The sequence below is a fragment of the Ruditapes philippinarum genome, unplaced genomic scaffold (assembly GCF_026571515.1).
Source record: "Ruditapes philippinarum isolate M1 unplaced genomic scaffold, ASM2657151v2 ctg1221_1_1_1_1, whole genome shotgun sequence".
NCBI lineage: Eukaryota > Metazoa > Mollusca > Bivalvia > Venerida > Veneridae > Ruditapes > Ruditapes philippinarum.
Window position 1 is genome coordinate 254,834 of NW_026854744.1, and position 18,928 is coordinate 273,761.

The 18,928-nt window shown below is 35.0% G+C and overlaps 2 protein-coding genes across 3 annotated transcripts in view; both read right to left on the minus strand.

Moving 5' to 3' along the window:
- LOC132740908 (phospholipid-transporting ATPase ABCA1-like) overlaps window positions 1-15,236 on the minus strand; it is a 35,516-nt gene extending 20,280 nt beyond the window's left edge. For both annotated transcript variants that reach the window (XM_060728967.1, XM_060728966.1), the window contains exons 1-7: window positions 15,176-15,236; window positions 14,551-14,727; window positions 12,299-12,414; window positions 10,590-10,746; window positions 8,935-9,176; window positions 8,486-8,606; window positions 6,650-6,718 (exon numbers count right to left, since the gene is read on the minus strand). In XM_060728967.1, coding sequence (XP_060584950.1) covers window positions 6,650-6,718; window positions 8,486-8,606; window positions 8,935-9,176; window positions 10,590-10,746; window positions 12,299-12,414; window positions 14,551-14,613 — 768 coding nt within the window. In that variant the 5' untranslated portion in view covers window positions 14,614-14,727; window positions 15,176-15,236. The remainder of the gene's footprint in view (window positions 1-6,649; window positions 6,719-8,485; window positions 8,607-8,934; window positions 9,177-10,589; window positions 10,747-12,298; window positions 12,415-14,550; window positions 14,728-15,175) is intronic.
- A 361-nt stretch (window positions 15,237-15,597) lies between these two features.
- Window positions 15,598-18,928, minus strand: part of LOC132740909 (glucosylceramide transporter ABCA12-like) — a 38,567-nt gene continuing 35,236 nt past the window's right edge. The window contains exons 10-12 of the mRNA XM_060728968.1: window positions 17,394-17,492; window positions 16,225-16,455; window positions 15,598-15,784 (exon numbers count right to left, since the gene is read on the minus strand). Of these exons, the coding sequence (XP_060584951.1) occupies window positions 15,616-15,784; window positions 16,225-16,455; window positions 17,394-17,492 (499 nt within the window). The 3' untranslated portion in view covers window positions 15,598-15,615. The remainder of the gene's footprint in view (window positions 15,785-16,224; window positions 16,456-17,393; window positions 17,493-18,928) is intronic.

Here is an 18,928-nt window from a genome sequence, read left to right on the forward strand (position 1 = left end):
TTGGAAATTTATACTAAGTCAAGGGCAATAACTCTAAAAATACTAAATATATCAACATGAAAATACTCAGGTGCAGAACTTCACATGCTGATCAACATTCCTGTAAGGTTTCATGACTCTAGGTCAATTACTTTTTGAGCTACATGCGACACAAAAAGGGAATGGATGGAAGGATGGACGGAAGGATGGCAGGACAGACATTAGGGTAAATCTAAATGCCCCCCCCCCATAGTGGGGGCACAAAAACTCATATATTATCCAGTGTTTATCCTCAGAGATTAAATATTTAATATTAACTTGATAAAATTGGACATGAAATAGCAAGTATATGAAATTTTAGAATAAATTTATTGTTATTTTTGCAATATACTGGCATTTTACAGTTGATCCAAATATTGATCTTGATCCTAAAATTGATCCTTATTTTGATCCGATTAATTTTGTATTTGTTTTGTTATTCATTGATTTTATCCTACAATAGGTTGGTTTCTTTGTAAATCAGCATTTTCTTACATTTTGAATAATTATGCACCATTTAATTCTAGCAAAATATGATTAATTTTAGAAACATAAGACAATGAAAATTAAATCAGGATCACTTGATCTTGATCTTTTCTTTGTGAACATGGGGCGCGGGCATTCCTTTGACATATCCATATAATTATCAAATTTGAGTTTCAGGTGTACAACTGTTGGGCAGATAATGAATGGAAACTGAAAATTTCATTAACCTTTTCCCTTATATAGACGTGTTTTGACAGCTTTTCCCCTCCCCCCCCCCTTTTTGAGGCCTCAAACAGTGAAAAATTCCCTATTTAGGCCCCAAACACTGTTATTTGTTTGAGAAATGTTGTTAAAAAAGTGACCAGCTCCACCCCCATCAAAATGTTACATCAGGGGGTTGCCAGAAGGGGGATGTGCCCCCTTCTGTTTGGGGGGTTTGAAGGGGGAGGGGGGCGGCAGTCCCCCTAAACGCCAAGAAAATTTTGGACATATGACAGGCTAAAAATGGCCTCAGGTCGATCTTAGGGTAACTAGTAACCGATCTGAAAAGCCTTTTACTCTATCTCAATTCATTGAGAAGTTGCAGCACTTTGAAATCAGTTTTGATGGAAAAAAAAAAACAATGCAAAATAGTGATTTTTGGCAATTTTGAGACGTCCCCCATTGCCATGGTAACAGGAATTGTACGAATGAGCATGCTGTTACAGAGGCTATGGTCTAGTCAACATTTGTGCCAAGTTTCATCAGTATTGAAGGATTTTTCATAGTTTCATAGCAGTTTGAACTTGTTACAGGAGGCTTTTCAATGAAAACGGCCATTTTTCCCAATATGCTCATGGGTTAAAAGGTTAAGGGGCGTTATTAACTCTATAAAAAATCTTCGGACCATGACCGAATTCAAACTTGATATGCACTTTCTGATGGTATATCCATATATCAAATTTGAGTTGAATGTTACTGTTACCAAGATTATAAATGAATGAAAACTGATCATCAGATGATATCAGAATGACAGAATTTTGGAATACATGCAGGGGCATAAACAATCTGAAGTCTTTGACAAGATTTAAACCTACAGTGGTAACAAGGGCCAAGTGACTTGTAGTCTGCGAACTTAGTCACTTGCCCATGGAAGCTTCTACATTTTTCAAAGAAAAACAGATATGTTTGTAAAACATGTATGCCCCAATTCTATAACAAAGTTATCACAAATCTCACCAAATAGGCTTCCTTTATTACAGTCAATGTGTTATATTACATTAGACCTTGAAATGCGTATACCAAACACATTTTAAGTTTAACAAGAGCCCGTTGAACCGGGTGATGCTCCCCGAATAGGTTCTGGACACAGGAATACCTCTTTTAGTGTCAGAGTTATGTCACAGACAAAGTTCAAAGTGTAAAAACAACCCAAATGTTGTGCACGACACATTGTCTCAATATGGTGATCATTTCTGTGAAATAGTTGTAAAATCTGACTTCAAGTAACGAAGTTATGGGCGGGACATGACCCAAATGTTGCACGCGACACGTCGATTCAATATGGTAATTATCTCTGTGAAATAATTGTTAAATCTGACTTCATGTAACAAAGTTATGGGCCCGACACGATTTTGCTGCAAGGTCATGCTGTGACCTTGACCTTCAAGGTAGCGACCAAAATGTTGCGCGCGCCACGTCATCGCAATATGGTGATAATTTCTGTAAGATAGTTTTAAAATCTGACTACAAATAATGAAGTTATGGACTGGACACTATTTTGCTTCAAGGTCATGCTGTGACCTTGACCTTCAAGGAAGCGACCAAAATGTTGCGCGCGACATGTTGTCTAAATATGGTGATCATTTCTGTGAAATAGTTTTAAAATCTGACTTCAAATAACAAAGTTAGGGGCCGGACACGAATTCGGGACGTACGTACGGACCGACTGACGGACAGGAGGACAACCCGACGACTATATGCTCCAATGACTAATCACCATACCAAGTTTGAAGTTCCTAGGCCTAAGCGTTCTTTTGTTATTGATCGGAAACTGTTTTTACCTACAAGGTCAATGTGACCTTGACCTTTGACCCCTTGACCCCAAAATCAATAAGGGTCATCTGCTGGTCATGACCAATCATCATACCAAGTTTGAGGTGCCTAAGCGTTCTTTAGTTATTGATCGGAAACCGTTTTTACTTACACCGTCAATGTGACCTTGACCTTTGACCCCTTGACCCCAAAATCAATAGGGGTCATCTGCTGGTCATGACCAATCACCATACCAAGTTTGAGGTTCCTAAGCCTAAGCGTTCTTTAGTTATTGATCGGAAACCGTTTTTACTTACACCATCAATGTGACCTTGACCTTTGACCCCTTGACCCCAAAATCAATAGGGGTCATCTGCTGGTCATGACCAATCACAATACCAAGTTTGAAGTTCCTAGGCCTAAGCGTTCTTTAGTTATTGATCGGAAACCGTTTTTACCTACAAGGTCAATGTGACCTTGACCTTTGACCCCTTGACCCCAAAATCAATAGGGGTCATCTGCTGGTCATGACCAATCACCATATCAAGTTTGAAGTTCCTAGGCCTAAGCATTCTTTAGTTATTGATCGGAAACCGTCTTTACCTACAAGGTCACTATTTTGCTTCAAGGTCATGCTGTGACCTTGACCTTCAAGGTAGCGACCCAAATGTTGTACGCGACACGTCGTCTAAATATGGTGATTATTTCTGTGAAACAGTTTTAAAATCCGACTTCAAATAACAAAGTTATGGGCTGGACATGAATTCGGGACGTACGTACGGATTGACTGACGGACGGACAACCTGACAACTATATGATCCCCCGAAATTTTTCGGGGAGCATAATAAAAATTATCAACCAAGGCTACTTGAGCTGTTGAGTTATTGGCCGAAAACCATTTTTATGTACAAGATCAATGTGACTTTGACCTTTGACCCTTAAATCAATAGGCGTTATCTACTGGCCTGTGAAGTTTGAAGGTATCATGAGTTGTCAAGATATTGATCAGAAGCCGTTTTTACTTTATGGTCAATGTGAAGTTGACCTCTGACCCCTTGACGCCAAAAAAAAAGTCATCTTCTGACCCAAACAATTCATCTGTGAATTTTAAAGGTCAAGAGTCCATGGGTTGTCGAGTTATTGACAGGAAACTGTTTTGACATACAAGGTTAATGTGACCTTAACCTTTGACCCCTGACCCCCAAAATCAATAGGGGTCATCTACTGGTCAAGACTATTGCGCCTATGCAGTGAGGGCCAAGAGCCCATTAGTTTTCAAGTTATTGATCCGAAACAGTTTTTAACTACAGGTCAATATGACCTTTGATTCCCTGACCCCAAATCAATAGGGGTCATCTACTGGCAAAGAGCAATGTACCTAAGAAGTTGGAGGGCCAAGGGCCCATGGGTTGTCAAGTTATTGATAAGAAACCGTTTTTTACCTATAAGGTTAATATGACTTTTACCTTTAACAAAATCCACAAAAGAGGTCACCTTCTTGCCAATACCAATGCATCTTTAAAGGAAGTTTGAAGTTTAAAGGTCAAAGTCCAATAAGTTGTTCAGCGTTTTTATATTTTTCTGGTCCTTCGGGATCACTGAGTCAGCACTTACGTGTTGAGAATTGAGTACTGCTCAAGCTGGTGCTAGGGGGTGTGAGGGAGGTTGCACTTTTTCATTATCTCTCATGTACAGACTCAATAAAACCAAGTCTGCAATTTTCATGTAATTTTGATTTTTTTAATTCTTCCGAGCAGATATTTATTAATTCGAAACCATTTTGACATTCAAGGTCAATTTGACCTTGACCTTTGAAACAAGAGCTGTTAGAGGACAGCAATGCTCGACTTTTTGATAGAGTTGTTGCAAGAATGTTTCATTGAGTATAAAAAGGGGCATAAATATGCAAATAAGTAAATCAGAGTAACGGGACCTGTGCCAATCATGTTAAAACTAGAAATGTGTCCATAGGACACAGGTGCCCCCACACGCCTCTGTTTTGTCAATCTTATGACTCTAGGTCAAATATTTTTTGGACTAGATGTGCCACAAGTTGAAAACTAACAAGCAATTATCATAGTATTGCAAGCAATCCATAAGTCCCCTACCGGTAAGAACCCCAGCAACATTCTGATGGGCCAATGGCCATTCAATTTTACCAGTGAATGAATGACATGAATGAACTTATATCTTTTGAGTTCTAAGTTTGTCTATATCACAGTAATGTGTTAAGTTTCCCTGCCTAGTAAGGAAATTATGTTTATACAACCTTGTCATATTATTACAATGTGGGATTTTAAAGTAATCCTATAAGGAATGAAGAAGGTGGAGTGAAAAATACCAATTTCTCGAAAAAAATCTAAGTTCAAAGGGGACATAATTCTGGAAATAGTCTTGCTAGAGTATTTAACCTTCTCAAAAATGTTAAGTGATAATAAGAAACATATATATGAAGTTTAAAGTAGATACATTAGGAAATAAAGAAGTTATTTAAAAATAATAAAGAAGTTATTTAAAAAAGACAACATTTTTTTTCATAAAAATTCTAAGTTCAAGGGAGGTAAAACTGATAATTTTTGTGCTAGAGTTGTAAACCTTGTCACATATGATGTGGTTGATGACCAGAAATTTATATTTAAAGTTTGAAGTAAACACCTTAAGAAGTAAAGAACTTATAGTGAAAAGGCTGTGAATTTAAATCAGAAATCTTGAAATTCAGGCTATTTGTTGCCATAGCAACCAGAATTTTCAACATAGGAAGAAAAAAAAAAGACGTGCATAATCTCCATACTGCCATCTATCCATATATCAAGTTTCATAAAAATATTTTCAGTACTTTTTGCGTTATCGGACGGACTGACGGACTGACAGACAGATGGACAGACGGACAGACAGACGGACGGAGGGTAAACCTAAAGTCCCCTCCGGTTAAACCGGTAGGGGACTAAAAATCTTTTACTAAGTAAAGGGCAAGAACTTTACCAATACTGAATAAATCCACAAGCAAAACCCAAGGTGCATAAATACACATGCTGTAAACTTTCAGGCCTACAAGTCAAATACTTTTTGAGCTATGCATGAACAAGTTGAAAATTATAAATTTATACTACTGTAAGTCAAGGGCAATAACTCTAACAAAACTGAAAAAAAACCACATGCAAAGTCCCAGGTTCATAGCTTCACAGTGATGTGAATCATTATTCCTGTAATTGAGTGATGTTGATAATTATTCCTATAAAGTTGATTGATTCTAACTCAAGCACTCAAGGAACAAATAACAACATTATGAAACGGTTTTTACTAAGTCAAGGGAAATAACTCTACAAATACTGGATAAATCCACAAGCAAAACCCCAGGTGCAAAACTAAATATGCTGAGCAACCTTCCTGTAAGGTTTAAAGACTCTATGTCAAATCCTTTTTGAGTTACATGCGACACAAGTTGAAAATTGCAAAAAAAATTTAAGTCAAGGGCAATAACTCTAAAAATACTAAAAATATCCACACGAAAATACCCAGGTGCACAACTACACATGCTGATCAACATTCCTGTAAAGTTCATGACTCTAGGTCAAATACTTTTTGAGTTACATGCGACACAAAAGAGAACGGACGGACGGACAATGGTAAATCTAAATGCCCGCCACTAAAGTGGGGGCACAAAAACTGAATTTCTATTTTTTGTAACAGTGACCTTGACCTTGATCACAGACACCTGGGTAGCAATCCTAAGCTGCCTCTTGATATAAGCTACCTACTTACCAAGTTTGGTGTTAACAGGCCAAAGCAATCTCAAGTTATTGAGCAAAAACTGAATTTCTATTTTTAGTAACAGTGACCTTGACCATGATCACAGACATCTGGGTAGCAATCCTAAGCTGCCTCTTGATATAAGCTACCTACTTACCAAGTTTGGTGTTAACAGGCCAAAGCAATCTCAAGTTATTGAGCAAAAACTGAATTTCTATTTTTAGTAACAGTGACCTTGACCTTGATCATAGACACCTAGGTAGCAATCCCAGAGCAAACTCAAGTTATTGTGCGGAAACCAAAAGTTGATGCCCACCCGCCCGCCTGCCGACTTCGGCATTACAATTACCGGTTTTGGTTGAAAACCTGGTTAAAAACTCACTTGCCCAGATGGAACGCCAAAGCTTAAGCCATTAACAGCATGGACTTCCTTACTACTTTCACAGTAGATCTATAAACAATTTAATAGTTATGTAAGATTTAAAAATTAAGATTAAACTACAAATCCTAAGCTATGTAGAAAACCCATATAAAAATGCATTTTTTTAAAGTAAGAATAAGCAAAGAAAGTTATTAAAAGATTTTATTAATATGTAACAAAAGTTAACCATTTCTTGAATAAAATAAAAAATAATTATCCAATAATTATCATTATGGTCTTAATGTGTACAAAACCATTAATCTTTATACAGATACAACTAAATGACTTTAATTTTATTACTACTATTTTCTGCCAATCTGACTTTGATTTTTCAAGATATGAAATTTCTTAAACAGGGCAAGTGTAAATGTTCAAATTTTGCAAGTTTAGCCCTTAATCTTGCCAGAACCAAAAGTAATTGGCCTTTGGAATCAGTACAAAGCAAGGCAATCAATCTGACCAGACTCTATACTGTTTGCCAACTAACTTTTGATTTTCATCTAGATACTCAAACAAGAGGGCCATGATGGCCCCGAGGTCGCTCACCTGTATATAGGCCCCCGGAGCGGGGCCAGTTTAAACTCCAGGGCTTTTATTTGAACAAACTTGGAAGACACCCATTAGAAAATGTTTCATGATGTTAAGTTTTTACTACACACATATAATGAAAAACAATGACCCCCCCTTTGGCAGGGCCAATTTTAACCCAAGGGCTTTTACTTGAACAAACTTGGTAGACACCCACAAAAGGTGTTTCCTGCTTAACAATCTAACCTCTAGCTCATTGGGTTTTTTAAAAGAAGATTTTTTAAGTTTTTACTATACACATATAGTTAAAAACAATGACACCTCTGGGGCGGGGCCAGTTTTAACCCCAGGGCTTTTATTTGAACAAACTTTGTAGACACTTACTAGAAGATGTTTCATGCTTAATATCTAAACTCTAGCTATTTGGGTTTTTTCAAAGAAGATTTTTAAGTTTTTGCCATTATAGTAACATATAAGGAAAATCAATGACCCCCGGGGCAGGGCCAATTTTGACCCCAGGGCTTTTATTTGAACAAACTTTGTAGACACTCACTAGAAGATGTTTCATGCTTAATATCTAAACTCTAGCTATTTGGGTTTTTTCAAAGAAGATTTTTTAAGTTTTTGCTATACACATATAAGGAAAATCAATGACCCCCGGGGCGGGGCCAATTTGGACCCCAGGGCTTTTATTTGAACAAACTTTGTAGACACCCATTAGAACATGTTTCATGCTAAATATCTTAGCTCTAGCTCTATATGTTCTTTAAAAGAAGATTTTTTAAGTTTTTACAATATGCATATAGGGAAAATCAATCACCCCCTGGGGCGGGCCAATTTTGATCCCAGGCCTTTTATTTGAACAAACTTGGTAGACACTTATTAGAAGATGTTTCATGCTAAATATCTTAGCTCTAGCTCTATGGGTTTTTTAAAAGAAGATATTTAAAGTTTTTTCTTTTGGTTGCCATGGCAACCAGAGTTCTGCATGGAATTAAATTCTTTGAACAATTTTTAAAGGTGACCACCAAAGGAACATTCCTGTGAAGTTTGGATGAAATTGGCTTAGTGGTTTATGAGGAGATGTCATTTAAAGTAAAAGTTTACGGACGTACGCCGGACGGACGTCGGACGAAAAGCTCACCCTGTCACTTTGTGACAGGTAAGCTAAAAACTGAAAATGGATGTTACCAAATTTGGAATCTGGAAGTCTGTTGAATTCAGCAGGATAATGGTAAGGGTTAAACAAATTTCACGATTTTTTTTTACCTTGTGAAGATTGCGGACCACCACAGCATCTGACCGACAATCTCCGGTATCAATTCTCCGCCCTTCAGCTGTGACATCATAGTCTTCACTATTACTCTCCTTTACACTACACTCATATGTTCTAGAAAAGTCATGCAGAATTGTTATTTACCAAACATTTTGTTATACTTTATTGAACAAATTAATATAATTAATGCTGTTAGTATAGTTTTGTTTTTTAAAAATCTTTGAAAACATAGTACAAAATGCAAACACATTTGCTTAATTTCTTCACTTGGTATTTCAATATCATGTTTGAAAGTAACATATTACAAAAATCAATTTTATGGCTATACCAAAAGGAAAACTGAGACAGCCTTTTCAGATCATGTCAAAACTATCCAACTGTACATGTACTATGATAGTTGTTTCTAAAGCAACAGTCACATGTCTTGCACAACTAAACCTACCTCTTACAGCAAAACCTCATGTCCAACCAGACGGTCAGTACGAAAAAGATGCAACCTTCAACCCCCATTGCGAACAAGTGCCAACCAATCATGAAGGGATTCTCATATACATCTGTATTAAATCTCGCATACATGACGGTTTTGATTTGGTTATCAATCAAGTCGAGAAGGCCACCACCGAGGGCATATGGTGGGAAAACCAGGAAGATGTATCTCATTGCATCATAAGCATCCTTCATTCTCTGTATAGAATATATGATAAAATCAATTATATTTAATTGTTCCTTGAAACAATTTAGTCTTTTCTTTTACAGAGTGAGATGACTATACACTTCAAGACATTTAAGAAATAATTTCATAAAAACAAGAGCTGTCGGTAGGACAGCATGCTCGACTATTCTAAGTGCTTGATAGTAAAAGAGCCTTGATAATGTTAAATTTTTTAAGTTCACAAAAGGGCTAATTTTTTTTTTATAAATTCATGTTATAGGCCTTAGAGAGAGTCTAATTATACAGTATTGGCTTGACTATTCGGAAGATAATGTCACAAGGGTGTTTTATTGAGTATAATAACACTAATTACCTATGAATACATAAATTTGACAGAAAAGGTACAAAGGCTTGTTATTAAGATGTTTTATCAAGTAAATCACTGCTTTATTATTATGAATGCATAAAATTGTCCCAAAAAAGGCACAAACCATTCAGTAGTTATTGAGATAACAGCTTACAAGCAAAACTTTACCATGAATTTCTAAGTTGAAAAAGGGGAGAAAAATCAGCCTAAATGCAAGATAGAATTATGGATCTTGGTCAGTGACCTACAATTATGACCCTAAATGCATATGTGAAGTTTTAAATAAATATCTTTAATAGTTATTGAGATATGTAAAACTTGCATGTAAACATTAACCAAGAGACTAAGTAGAAAAGATGATATGAATCAGCCTTAATGCAAGATAGAGTTATGGAACTTGGTCAGTGACATACAATTATAACCCTCCAATTATGACCCTAAGTGCATGTGTAAAGTTTCAAGTAAATATCTTTGAAGACCTTTAACCTTTAACAAAAATTTCTAAGTTTCAAAGGGGCAAATAATTCTGCAAATATTGCAGGCAGAGTTATGCAATTTTGCAAACTGATGTACATTGTTACTATAAAAAAGTATTTTAAATTTCAATTGAATATCTCTAGCAATAATTGAGATATTTGACTTTACAAAAAAACTTGAACCAAAATTTCTAAGTTCCAAAGGGGCATAATTCTGTCAATATTGTAGGCAGAGTTATCCAACTTGTCAATCAGATGTACCTTGTTACTATAAATAAGTATTGTTAGTTTCAATTGAATATCTCAAGTAATAATTGAGATATTTGACTTGACAAAAAACTTTAACCAACGCAGACGCGGACGCCGACGCCGGGGCAACTACAATAGCTCTCATATTCTTCGAATAGTCGAGCTAAAAATGATCACAGTAGTTTCATTAAAATGATCACTGTTGTTTCATTAAAAAAATCACTGCAGTAAAGGATTTTTTTTTTTAAATTCTCATTTATAGTGCTCAACTCAACTGCTATATAAAGTTGTACTCACTACTATACAGTTCTGCATAATAAATCACAGTGAACACAGTATACTAATGTTCTTACCTTGTTATCACTTCCAGATGTGAAATAGTTGAAGGAGAATACCATAAGAATACAGAAAATTCCCACAAATAAAAGGCTACAGAAAACTGTAAAGAAAGCTGTTCCGGAATTCTGGAACCTCTTCACAAGAAAATATGCAAATGTCATGGTCGCCCATCTGTAAAATGAAAGATTGTAAAATGAAAGATTTTTTTTTTTAAATACATGAATACAGATGTCAGAAATACATATACAAAAGTACACATTAACAATGATTAATTTTGTCCAAAGTAATACAGTGAAATATGTAAGTAAATAGGTATTTGAATTATCATTAAAACAACTAGAAAATATGAATTTAATAAAAATATTATGAGGTATACATTGTTGAGTACAATGACATCTATTGGACAAGTACCCAACTGACAAACCTATATTGGACATGTTCATTAATACTAGCAGAGTAAATAACAATAATATAACGTGGATGATTTTTGTTTCTTCTAGAATATAGTTATTTAATTCATAGAACATCAAATACAAACAAGATATGTTTGTAAAACATGTATACCCCCTATCGGCAGCCAATTAGTCATGTGATCAGGTTATTATGCATGACTTCTGACCCAGTGAACAAACAATTAATAAGGGTTATCTAGTATCTACTGGTCATGACTAGTCACAAGGTAATAATTATTGTGACCCCATAGGTTGTGTGCAGCAATTTAAGTTATTACAAATCTTACCAAATAATATATGCATAAACTTTATGAATCATGTAGGCCTCATTAATGACAGCCAAGTTGTTATATTACATAAGACCTTCAAATGTGTATACCAAAAGCATTTTTAGTTTAATATAAAAATATTAACCAAGGCAACTTGAGTTGTTGAGTTATTGGTCAGAAACCATCATTAAGTACAAGGTCAATATGACATTGACCCCTTGACCCTAAAATCAATAGGGGTCATCTACTGGTCATGACCAATCATCATACCAAGTTTGAAGTTTCTTGCCTAATAGTTCTTTAGTTATTGATCAGAAACCATTTTTACGTACAAGGTCAATATGACCTTGACCTTTGACCCCTTGACCCCAAAATCAAAAGGGGTCATCTGCTGGTCATTACCAATCATCATACCAAGTTTGAAGTTTCTAGGCATAAACGTTCTTAAGTTATTGATTGGAAACCGTTTCACCTACAAGGTCAATGTGACCTTGACCTTTGACCCCAAAATCAATAGGGGTCATCTGCTGGTCATGACCAATCACCATACCAAGTTTGAAGTTCCTAGGCCTAAGCGTTCTTTATTGATCGGCAACCGTTTTTACCTACAAGGTCAATGTGACCTTGACCTTTCACCCCTTGACCCCAAAATCAATAGGGGTCATCTGCTGGTCATGACCAATCACCATACGAAGTTTGAAGTTCCTAGGCCTAAGGGTTCTTTAGTTATTGGTCGGAAACCGTTTTTACCTACAAGGTCAATGTGACCTTGACCTTTGACCCCTTGACCCCAAAATCAATAGGGGTCATCTACTGGTCATGACCAATCACCATACCGAGTTTGATGTTCCTAGGCCTAAGGGTTCTTTAGTTATCACTCGGAAACCATTTGGTCTACGGACTGATGGACAGACAGAGAGACAAATGTAAAGCAATATACCCCCTCTTCTTTGAAGTGGGGGCATAATGAAAACATTTTGGATCACAGCTGTCAGTACTTACCCATACAAGAGTAACAGGTATACAGTTGCTTCAAGATTCTGTTTGCCCCAGAATGAGCCTGGTTTGAAAATAAGTAGAATAATCACTGAAAATCCCACAGCAACTCCAAGCACAAGCTGTAAAATATGAAATTTACACAGAATGAACTATAATTATGTCACATGTCTAAATGAAGAAGTTGCAGATTCAAACATTATGAATAAGGGAAGAAATGTACTGGTACATTGTTTAACAAATAACAAAGTCCTTTTCTACAGGCATCTGATATGAAAGAAGGAAATGAGGTTTGTATATAAACAAGAAATGTTAAACAACACATATGTCCCCCTTTTTAGCCCTGGACTCACATAATTGGTAGTTTTGTTATAGAAATTTGCCATAATTGGGTACACTGAAGTGTTCAATTATGGAAAAAAGAAAAATAATGAAGACTTTGTGATAAATAGTTTTCAAGATAATGAGACATATAAGACCCCTGTGACCTAGACCTTTGAACTAGTGACCCAAAATCAATAGGGGTCATCTACTAGTTATGACCAAATAATATGTGAAATATGAAGACTTTGTGATAAATAGTAACCAAGATAATAAGCCAAAATCATATTACTATTCAAGGCCCCTGTCACCTTGACTTATGACCTAGTGACCTCAAAATCAATTGGGGTCATCTACTAGTTATGACCAATCAATATGTGAAATATGAAGACTTTGTGATAAATTGTGACCAAAATAATGAGCAGAAACCATTATGACATTTAAAGCCCATGTGACCTTGACATTTGAGCCCAAAATCAATAGGGTTCATCTACTTGTTATGATTAATCAATATGTGAAATATGAAAACTTTGTGATGAATACTTTTCAAGATAATCAGCGGAAACCATTCTGACATATAAGACCCCTGTGACCTTGACCTTTGACCAAGTGACCCCAAAATCAATAGGGGTCATCTACTAGTAATGACCAATCAGTATGTGAAATATGACGACTTGAGATCATTGATAATAATGTGAAATATGACTTTTCAAGATAATCAGCGGAAACCGTTTTAGCAAAACAATACATGTATACTACCTCTTGTTAGAAGGGGGGCATAATGAACAAAGATACACCTAAACAAGAGACTGATTTGTATGAATTCTAACTAAATTAAACAATGGAAATGTGATCACTGTATGTCTGAAGAGAGATTTTCAAAGTTGAATAAATTCAGGAATGAATTGTTAAAGTAAACTTATGTAAGACTAGAAATGTGTCCATAGGACACAGGTGCCCCCACCGCACCACTGTTCTGTCAATCTTATGACTCTGGGTCAAATATTTTTTGAAAACTAAAAATCTTAAAGGGCGAGAACTTTACAAATACTGAATAAATCCACAAGCAAACCCCAAGGTGCATAAATACACATGCTGACCAACATTCTTGTAAACTTTCAGGCCTACAAATCAAATACTTTTTGACATATGCATGAACAAGTTGAAAAATTGCAAATTTATACAACTGTAAGTCAAGGGCAATAACTCTAAAAAAACTGAAAAAAAAAATCCACATGCAAAGTCCCAGGTGCATAGCTTCACAGTGATGTGAATCATTATTCCTGTAATTTAGTGATGTTGATCATTATTCCTGTAAAGTTCGTTGATTCTAACTCAAGCACTCAAGGAACAAATAACAACATAATGAAATGATTTTACTAAGTCAAGGGAAATAACTCTACAAATACTGGATAAATCCACAAGCGAAACCCCAGGTGCAAAACTAAATATGCTGAGCAACCTTCCCGTAAGGTTTAATGACTCTAGGTCAAATCCTTTTTGAATTACATGCGACACAAGTTGAAAACTGCAAAAATTTATACTTCAAGGGCAATAATTCTAAAAATACTAAAAATATCCAGATGAAAATACCCAGGTGCACAACTACACATGCTGATCAACATTTCTGTAAAGTTTCATGACTCTAGGTCAAATAATTTTTGAGTTAAGTGCGACAAAATTTGAAAATTGCAAAATTTTACTAAGTCAAGGGCAATAACTCTAAAAATACTAAAAATATCCAGACGAAAATACACAGGTGCACAACTACACATGCTGATCAACATTCCTGTAAAGTTTCATGACTCTAGGTCAAACACTTTTTGAGTTACGTGTGACACAAAAAGAGAACGGACAGATAGACGGACAGAAGGACGACGGACGGACAAGGGTAGATCTAAATGCTCGCCACTAAAGTGGGGGCACAAAAATCTTACCATGTCCCATATTAATGAAGACGTCCAGTATGTGAACAAGCTGATACCTCCTATAAACTGCATGTGTTTTTCCTTGTTGATATTTTCATTAACCGAGTACAGTAACACTCCGACCGAATGAATGTGAATGCAACAAGAATAATCACTGCAATACCCATGTCAGCCGCATGTTGTAATCTGAAATATTCAGTTTAAACTTGTTACCTTATTTGATTCATGTTTAGGTTATAATATACAGTCAGACTTGAGCTAATTGTCATTTCTAAAAATCTGCTGTCTGCCAAAAACAGTTGTCACAGTTCCCCTTCCTACTCACACCCCCACTAACACTTCAGAAACAAATGAAATCTATATTATAAGCATGCTGCTAGCAGCCATTTAAAAGTGTTTCCAAGATCTAATTCTGACCTAAAATAATGGTTAATGTATAATTATTGTCAACATTTAAAAGGAATGAAAATACAACTATTATAATGTATTTAATACACTAGTGTCTATGTTTATGGATTGAGAATTTTTTTCCATAGCTTAAAACAGTTTAAATAAGATTAAGAAACAATTTGAATCAATCAGTGACAGGGATGTGGCTATAATAACACTATTACACAATCATCACAATACTTACATGGAAGTTTTTGACAGATGCTCTCGGCCAAACAAAAATGGATGATTGTATGCACTGATTCCTAAAACAAAAATGTACATTGAATAAGTATAATGCATATATAAGTGTAACTGCATAATGAATGGTTTATAAGATACTTATTACATGTACCATTCATTGCAAGACCTGATCACGTAAAAAATAAAATGACCTCAAAGTTAATTTTTTTTAACGAAACATGCTTAGTAATATGCTCCAACTACCATTGATTACTACAGAAATATCTTTGTATCAATATAAAATTTGACTCATGATAATTATGAAAAACAACAATTGGAGAGGAGACTTATACTCATTTTCATTTCAGATCTAAAACTTGTTGCATAGCAACAAAGGGTGTGATCACCATTTGCAGGTGATATTAATTTAAAGATGACCTATTATTTGTTAATGTTACTGTTTTATTTTGGGGCCTCAGATTCATCATTTACTAGAGCTCTCAGCAGGCCGTTACTATAAGCGTTAAAGAATGATGGTAGCGTGTGATATCCCTTGTTATAATACCAGATTTTGGCCTTTAAGTTTGCATTTGCCTCTTTGCTTTCATCTTCAAATGACCATCCACCATATCTGAAATGATCAAAATCATAAGAAAATTGATCATGAAATATATGTCACAAAAACTACAATCATAATGAAAAGTAATCAATGAGGTTCATTTGCATATTCTTGGGTTAAATAAAGTGAACATTTAACTTCTAAAAAAGAATCATAACCATCTAACATGATAAAAGTACACAGCCTGCAAACAATTTTCCGCTGCACTAATTCTTTTAGAGCTAGCGGCCATCATAAAAGACTATTGCGATCAGTAAACAGTCATGCCATCCCTGCATTCTGACGAGACTTTTGGCTGTTCAATTCTTACATTTCATTATTAAAATCTCTCATACTGGTAATGGACGGTTCCAAATTCAAAGCCGGACAAGTCCATTTAGTCAATGCCAGCAGCATCAGGATAATACATCTTTAAATAAAAAATTATAAAAATTAAAATTCAGTATATCTACCTTTTGCCAATAAATTCAGGGAAACTGTCAAGTAGGTATTTGTTAATATCTCTATTGTTCAAATTCTGTAGTATTTCTGTTGTCGTGGTTACTCGCTGTGGTGGGGGTGCACCGTAAGGAGACCCTTCACACTTGTATTCATCGTCCTGGCAGAAGCAACGTCCGTCTGCTGATGCATTATGGGGAGGTACAGAGAATTTTGATGCAGGTGTTACACATTTATAAGGATATCTGCAATAATAAAACAATTTAATAAATACAACAGTTTTATATACAAATAAATTGCACTTTTGCTAGATAACAGTTATTTTTAAATATACTGTACTCCTCTTAGGTCACGGTACTTAACACTTTAAAACAGTAAAGAACACAAACGATAAACTTACACTACAAAAACCGTCATAAACTGTATCATTTAGTCATTTTTCTGCTATATGACACAAGGAAACAACAATATATTCAATCAAAATTAGTTTTAATTTGTCAGATGTAAACCGTGTGTCGGCCATTTTGAAAACAGTATGTCATCATTTACCTCGCGGTAATGGTGTTTTATTTCAGTTTTTTCATGTTTCAGTTAAATTGTCTTTAAGTAATTTTTCATAATTTTAAATATTAAAAGTATCTTTACATTGTAACTCAAAATTTATTTTTTCAACACACAAGAACATTTAGAAAATGATGATTGTTTCAGACGTATGCACAAATTTAATGGACTATTGTTGTTTTTTTGCAGAAGTTTGTAAAATGTTGTTCAGTTTTACGTAAAATTCTATAGATTTAAATTATTTTGCACAAAAACTTTGTTGTTAAGGTGTTTGAATAAAATATGTCAATTCTGACCAATTATAACAATGGTCACATGAAAATATGCCATTACCGTGAGATAAGTGATGACGCGGAATTAGTGATGTTGAGTATACTAGTAATACATGTAGTTGCCAGAGTTTCACAGATTTTTCAAAGTACAATTGCTAAGTATTTGTGAGAAACAATACAATTTGTTTATATATATTTCATGCAAACAACCAATATTATATGTTTCATTTTCCAAATTTTACAATTACATGTTTCTTGCCTTAAATCATGCATTATCTACAATTACTGATCCCCTACCAATAACACTTACTGATGCTGCAAGACAGTATGGCATCTAATAAAATACTTACCCAAGATTTACATCAGCCATACAAGATGTTCCAATTCCTGGGTCTACCATAAACGTTTCTAATACTTCGTCACCAAGAGTAAATCGTGTAGAATTTTGTCTGAAATAATCAATTTCGAGGAAATGTCTTAAATCACATTAATCTTATATCTCAGGGAAAATTTAATCTGAGTGAAATGTAATTTGTGAATCAAATCAATATACAGAATAAGTGGACATGAGACATTTATTATTAGCAGATGAGTCATATTCTTTCATACATTCTTTAAAAAATCACTTAAATTTTCATATTGACAGAAAATATAATTAAAGAATGTTACATATCAAATAACAAATAAATTTATGTGATATTAAAAAAAACAAGAGCCACTGCCGGGCGGGGGCAACGCTCGACTTTTTACTTTCTCTAAAAGCAAACAAAGAAATGTTTGAACAAAATCTTAATGTTTCCTTTTTATAAAATTAATTGGTCTGTCATGTCACAATAGTTTTGTCTATATATTTTGTATATATAAAAATTCTATAAATAGAAACACACAATTCTATAAATAGAAAATTCTATAAATAGATACACGTGGTGGAGTCACTTGGTGACACCTGGTGGTGTCATGGGTGGTGGTGTCACGTGGTGGAGTCATGTGGTGGAGTCATGTGTTGGTGTCATGTGCTGGTGTCATGTGGTGGTGTCACATGGTGTTGTCACGTGGTGAAGTCATGTGGTGGTGTCACGTGGTGTCACATGGTGAAGTCAGGATTAACAACAAGGTCTTTTCCTTAAGTATGTTCTGTTATAATATTCAATAATAGCAAAGTTACAGTTACAGTCAAAACAATGAAAATTTCAATAATTTGAACTTCAAAGTCAAGGTCATTAATGTGTGAAGGTCAAGGTCTGTCTGGTTATTTTTAAGGGTTATCCTTGAAGATTATTATGTTCAAATTTGAAGACAATCCATTCAAAAATAACAAAGTTACAGCCAATAATAGCTAAAAATATGAAAATTTCAATAATTTGACCTTCAAAGTCAAGGTCATTTATGAGTGAAGGTCAAGGTCTGTTTGGTTATTTTTAAGGGATATCCTTGAAGATTATTATGTTCAAGTTTGAAGACAATCCATTCAAAAATAACAAAGTTACAGACAATAACAGCATGAACAAGCAAAATTTGGACTTTTAACCTTGAAGGTCAAGGTCATTTATGGTTGAAGGTCAAGGTAAGTGTAGTCTACTGAAAGGTCTTGTACCAAGGGTTGTTGTGGCCAAGTATAAAGACAATACATCAAGAAATAAACAAGACGATCAGTGATCACATGTGTCGCCTCATGATGGCCAATTTCATGTTGGGACAAGTTTTGTGACAGACGGACAGACAGACAGACAGTGCACAACTAGACTTGGTACTGATCATTCTTGTAAAGTTTAGATAAAATTGCACCAGTAGTTTTGAAAGGTCTTGTACCAAGGGTTGTTGTGGCCAAGTATGAAGACAATACACCAAGAAATAAAAAAGTTATGATCCAGGTACACGTTTGCGG